Raw genomic sequence first — 5,436 nt, forward strand, 5'->3', positions numbered from 1 at the left:
CAAAGCAAAAGAATCAGCGGACACGTTGGCTCCGCACAGACGCCCTTTTGTTCGGCTGATCTCGGCTCAGTCGGTCGTCGTGTGCCGAGATTAGCGATCGGCGCCGCGCGCGAACGCGATGACTCGCACATTTGGATGCATATGTGGCGATACCGGTAGCGGTCCGGCGCGCAGGCCATCAAAAGGGGTCCGGCCTGAAGACCGCCGGCCTCGATCTTTGAGGCTCCCGCCACTCACCGACTAAAAAAGTGCGAACTGGAGAAAAGGCTCCCGTTTTTCCCGAGCGAGCGAGTCATTCAACTCCTTCTCGAGGATTACGATGTGCCGAGTGAATCATCTCAACACTTGAACTGGAATTGAAGAGAACATTGAACGGATGGATTGTTGCCGTATGGACAAAAAAAAAATGTCGAGTCAGCCGGGACGCGCTAGCCCGCCCGTCAAAAATACGCCCCTGGCCCGACCCGAACCCCATAGAACATGCATTTGAGCTCCCGACCGGGGGAGGGGCTGCCGCAAAAGCATCTTGAATGCAGAAGGCAACGGTCGGCTCTCCCAGCGTCGAGTACGGAGGTCTTCTATTCGGCCGGACACGTCGTCTTCGCCGCAAGCCGCCTCACCATCGCGCAAACGTTGCGCTGAAAAGACGTTTGTGGTCAAAGCATCACGTTTGTGGTCAAAGCATCCCGCCGTTTCGCGACCTGAGTCCCGAGAAAAACGACACGAGCGGCGGGTGGGGCTTGGCGCCCGTCTCTCGGTCCCTCTCTCCGCGCTCAGAAGGACGAGCTCGAGCGGCGATTTCTGGGGCCGAGCGGCGACTTTGGCCAGAAGCGGAAAAGAAGAGAGGCTCACCTGAGCGGAGGCGATGAGAAGCGCTTGCAGCAGGAGGAGCAGGCGGCAGCTCCCGGACAGATCCATGGTCTTGCCGGGACTGACCGTGCACCCCCTTTTCCCGTACAGTGACAATTACTCAAGAACGGGCCACCTGTCGGACTGGCCCCCATCCCCGAACGAACGCTGGGAGGGGCTCCGCCTGAAGGGGGCTGAAATGCAACTCCACCCCCACTGCTAGGGCGCCGCCGCCGCCACCGCGAAAGAAAGCGCCTCATTCCCATTCCAAAATGGAAAACTTGAATGGTTTTCATTGTTTTGCAATGGGATTATTCTTGGCTGGTGCTTCGACTCTGCACTTTGCGAATGAAAAGCGGAAACGTTGCCCTTTTCAGACGAATAAGATAAGATAGGAAAACGTTTATTTGTCCCGCAATGAAGAAATTTGCAAGAAATATAAATAAATAATTATAAATGATATATAATAATAATAATAATAATGTATATCATATATAAATATGAAATAAAACCATCTCCACGTTCTTCGATCCAGCGACATCTTTTTCATTGGAGCAGGCTCGTCTCCCTCGTGTCTCTGGGGCTCCAATTTTCGAGGGGGAGGTTGTTGGTGAAGACCCCTTTGAGCAAAGATGACTTCAGGCATCCCCCGCTACAATTTCCAGCCGTGGATGAAGGGTTCCTGGAAACGGACCCCATAAAGACCAGCGTGAGCCAAAATACAACAGACTTCCCGTGTCTTTTGGGCGGATCGAGCCACGATTGTCATGCCTGCCAAATTTTGCCGTGTGAAGTGAAACTGGCTTTCGGGGCTGGGGAAAAGTTTTTGGAAACTGAACCAAAACAAAAGCCACTTTGAGTCAAGACGAGAGACTTTTTGGGGACTTTTTGGTTTGGTCTACTCACGGAGACACGGATACCGGCGGCTTCAGGGGCCACATTATCCCCCCAAAATTCTGCGACACGTGACCATTTCTGGGCGAGCGAGTCAAACTTGATCCACACGCACAGGTGAGATCTCAAATGTGTCTTTTTTTTAGCGTTCCCTTGAGAAAGTGGTTCCAATTTAGTGGCAGCTGGACAAACGCGAGAAGACGAGTGTGCATTTGGTGAACCAAAACGAAGCAACAATGGGACACATCCCGGTGTCTTTTTGAGGCATCGATTCTTGAGACTTTTTTGTGGGTCGACTCAGAGGACACGTGTCTGCTCCATTTTCTCGTGACGAAGTAAATTGTCAAGTGTGCATTTTCAAACGATTCTGCGATGGGCTCATTTCTGGGCAAAGTATTGTACCAAATTTAAATTTAAACTTAGACGAAAACGCCTGCGATATTTGGTGAATTTTTCGGCCCGGTAAAGCACTCCAAATAATAAAGTCAAATGTCACTGTATGAAAACGAATCCATCTAAGATGATCAAATCCAATCGAATGTGTGCTGTGTGCACTGAACAGTACAAAACGACACTCACATGCTCCATACATCTCCTGCCACTAGTTGGCGGTGGAGGACCTGCGCGGTGCTCCTCGCCGAAGAAGAATGAGAACGCGTAGAAGAAGAAGAAGCGTCCTTTTTTAAAAGCCAGTTCCGTTGAACGGCCGCATCGACGTTTCAGCCGCACGACGGAATTGAACAGGAACAACAGAAGAGAACGTTTTTTTTTGTTTTGTTTTTGTTTTATTTTTATTTAAACGACACCTCGCGCTCAACGTGCTTGTTCGCGGTCTCTCTTGAACGCGGACGCGCCGCTTTGGGGGGTGAGCGAAACTCGTTGGGCTTTGTTGTGAATGTGATTTTAAAGCCGTATACGAATAGATTTAAACATGTATAAGTTGGTGAGCGAAACTCGTCGGGCTTTGTTGTCAATGTGATTTGATTTTAAGGCCGTATACGAATAGATTTAAACATGTATAAGTTGGCTTAGTGTATGAAGAACAAAACACAGTCAACATATCCATTGAGTACATGTTGCTCGATGTGACTCGCTGTTTTGCTGACTTTCGCTGCTTCTCGCGGACTTAAATTGATTTCTTTTTTTTTAAAAAATTAAAATCCGCGATGCACCCAAGCTGCGAAATAGCGAGGGATTACTGCACTGTCGAGGGACAACAATGATTGATTTCTTTTTTTTTTAAAAAATGAAAATCCGCGATGCACCCAAGCTGCGAAATAGCGAGGGATTACTGCACTGTCGAGGGACAACAATGAAATGCTTTTTTTTGTCGCCGTTAGGAATCGCAGCTGGCCCTGACGAATAGGCGCCGACCCGACTCCATGGACAACCTGGACTTCTCCGAAGAGGAGATCCGGCAGCAGCTGGCGCTGCTGGGATACGCCGACGTCCCCGACCGCAGACTGCGAGAGTTCAAGCGAGGTGACTCGCGCGTCGCACGTCCGACGACGCCAACCGAGATTTTTGGGAAATGAACGTTGCGAGCCGAAACGTCGGTCCGGCAAATTCGTCCATGCGCGAGCATCATCGGCTGCCGCCCCAAACCAAAATGGCAGACTTCCTTTTCAGTGTTACGCACCGGTCCCGAAGACTTTTTTTTTTTTTTCTATTTCGGGAGCTACGTAAAATGACGCGGCGGGCCGGATCTGGCCCCCGGGCCTTTAGTTTGACACCCGTGCTCGAAATGTAGCAAAAAGCAACGGCTCAATTGACGCGGTGAATTTAGAAGAAAGCCCGAAGACCGGCCGCCATTTTGTGCGCGTTCCGATCATGAGAATCCCCTCTTTCCAGATCTGGAGCGGCTGATTCAAAACGGCGGCGGGCCCGACGACGCGCCCGTCACGTCCGCCGGTGACAGGGGGGAGCCCGGACCGCCCGCCTACACCGAAGAGAAAGGCGACCGCTTCGGCAGACGCTTCATCAAGAGGAAAGTCCTGCGGTGAGCGGACGCACTCGGCGGGCCGATGATAACGAGCGCGTTTCCCTGCCGCTCGCTGAAGGCTTCTTTTCTTTCGCCCGTCGAGCAGGAAGCGCGAAGGACGCTCGCTGGTCTGCGACGAATCCATCTACAGCCAAGAAGATGGCTCCGCTTCGCTGCCCGATCGCCTGTCCCAGCTGCGCTTAGGCGAGGCGGAAAACCACCACGCCGGCGTCCTGAGTGACTCCGTGGAGGGAGTTTCCCTCAGCACCTCTATGGTACGGGTTCTATCCAAAATAGATCTTTCCCAATAAATCCGAATGGAACGGTCGTCTAAAAGGCGCCGTCGTTTTTGATTCCAGACGCGATCGAGAAGCGAGAGCGACTTCCGCGCAAAACCCAAATCCTGTAAGTCCCGCCGCTTGTTCTCGTCAAAAAGGCCAATCTTTTCCCCATCATGGTCATCAATCGTCACCCCCGTGTCGTTTCAGTCATCCGACCGCTCATGACGCAGCAGACGATCAAGAAGATGGACCCGGTGGCCAGGTGAGCGCTCGAGACTCCCGCCGGTCAGTCCTGGAGTAAAAGACGGCCAACTATGGTCCCCCCCCCCCAGGTATTTCCACTACAAGCAGCTGTGGGACCAGCTCAAGCTCCCCGGAGAGCGAGACCACCGGGAACTCCGCTGGGAAATCAGGGTAGGAGTTGTTTTGCTTTTGCCGACTTGGTTTTGCAAACAGCGCGCCCCGCCACTGAGTTTGTCGCCGTTGTTTCCGTGCCATTGCAGGAGCGACTCGCCTACCGGCCGCCGGCCGTAAGTCATTAAAAAGGAGAGAAGAGACGCTTCACGCCGCCCACACTCACCAAAGCGCTGCTTCCCCAACTGGACGTCAACGATCCTCCAAATGCGTTCGAGCCACTTCAATTGGCATTAAAATGTTGAAACTGTCCTTCAAAAGCCGTCCGTCCATTTTGTCACCTTCTCGGTAGGATGTGATCATTGTAAATAGTCGCCGTTGGTTCAAACTCGTGGGAACAGAGCGCAATCGCCGGAGCGGAATCAGACGTTTTTTGGCCCAAAAAAAAAAAAAAAAACCCACCACGTATCGTAAGGCATTTTTTGCCCAAAAAAAAAATGACCAAGGCGTTTTTTTTTTGAACAGAAAAATCAACCATGTATACCAAGGCGTTATTAGCCCCACCAAAAAAACGACCATGTCTGGTAAAGCCTTTTTAGCGCCCCCCTCCCCACTGCAAAACGACCATGTATAGGCAGGCATTTTTAGCCCCCCAAAAAACGACCATGTCTGGTAAAGCCTTTTTAGCGCCCCCCTCCCCACTGCAAAACGACCATGTATAGGCAGGCATTTTTAGCCCCCCAAAAAACGACCATGTCTGGTAAAGCCTTTTTAGCGCCCCCCTCCCCACTGCAAAACGACCATGTATAGGCAGGCATTTTTAGCCCCCCAAAAAACGACCATGTCTGGTAAAGCCTTTTTAGCGCCCCCCTCCCCACTGCAAAACGACCATGTATAGTAAGGTTTTTTTATACTGAAAAAAATCACCATGTATACTCAGGTGTTTTCGCCCCCCAACCCCAAAAAACGACCATGTATACGCAGGCATTTTTAGCCCCCCAAAAAACGACCATGTCTTGTAGTGGTTTTCGCCCCACCTCACCCCAAAAAAACTACCATGTCTTGTAAAGCGTTTTT

At 51.4% G+C, this 5,436-nt stretch overlaps 2 protein-coding genes across 5 annotated transcripts in view; one reads left to right on the forward strand and one right to left on the reverse strand.

The window, feature by feature from the left end:
- col9a1a (collagen, type IX, alpha 1a) overlaps positions 1–975 on the reverse strand; it is a 33,484-nt gene extending 32,509 nt beyond the window's left edge. For all 3 annotated transcript variants that reach the window (XR_002167564.1, XM_019864481.1, XM_019864480.1), the window contains exon 1: positions 853–975. Coding sequence is in view for 2 of the 3 variants with exons in the window: in XM_019864481.1 (XP_019720040.1) it covers positions 853–918 (66 nt within the window). In the remaining variant the exon portion in view is untranslated. The remainder of the gene's footprint in view (positions 1–852) is intronic.
- A 1,420-nt stretch (positions 976–2,395) lies between these two features.
- hyls1 (HYLS1 centriolar and ciliogenesis associated) overlaps positions 2,396–5,436 on the forward strand; it is a 3,587-nt gene continuing 546 nt past the window's right edge. The window contains exons 1-8 of one of the 2 annotated variants that reach the window (XM_019864483.1): positions 2,396–2,608; positions 3,085–3,225; positions 3,595–3,742; positions 3,831–3,999; positions 4,084–4,129; positions 4,213–4,267; positions 4,338–4,419; positions 4,509–4,535. In XM_019864483.1, coding sequence (XP_019720042.1) covers positions 3,126–3,225; positions 3,595–3,742; positions 3,831–3,999; positions 4,084–4,129; positions 4,213–4,267; positions 4,338–4,419; positions 4,509–4,535 — 627 coding nt within the window. In that variant the 5' untranslated portion in view covers positions 2,396–2,608; positions 3,085–3,125. Of the gene's footprint in view, positions 2,609–3,083; positions 3,226–3,594; positions 3,743–3,830; positions 4,000–4,083; positions 4,130–4,212; positions 4,268–4,337; positions 4,420–4,508; positions 4,672–5,436 lie in introns of those variants that run through there. The other variant, XM_019864484.1, reaches the window with a different exon arrangement.

Source organism: Hippocampus comes, unplaced genomic scaffold, assembly GCF_001891065.2.
Source record: "Hippocampus comes isolate QL1 unplaced genomic scaffold, H_comes_QL1_v1.1 scaffold371, whole genome shotgun sequence".
In the NCBI taxonomy this organism is placed as follows: domain Eukaryota; kingdom Metazoa; phylum Chordata; class Actinopteri; order Syngnathiformes; family Syngnathidae; genus Hippocampus; species Hippocampus comes.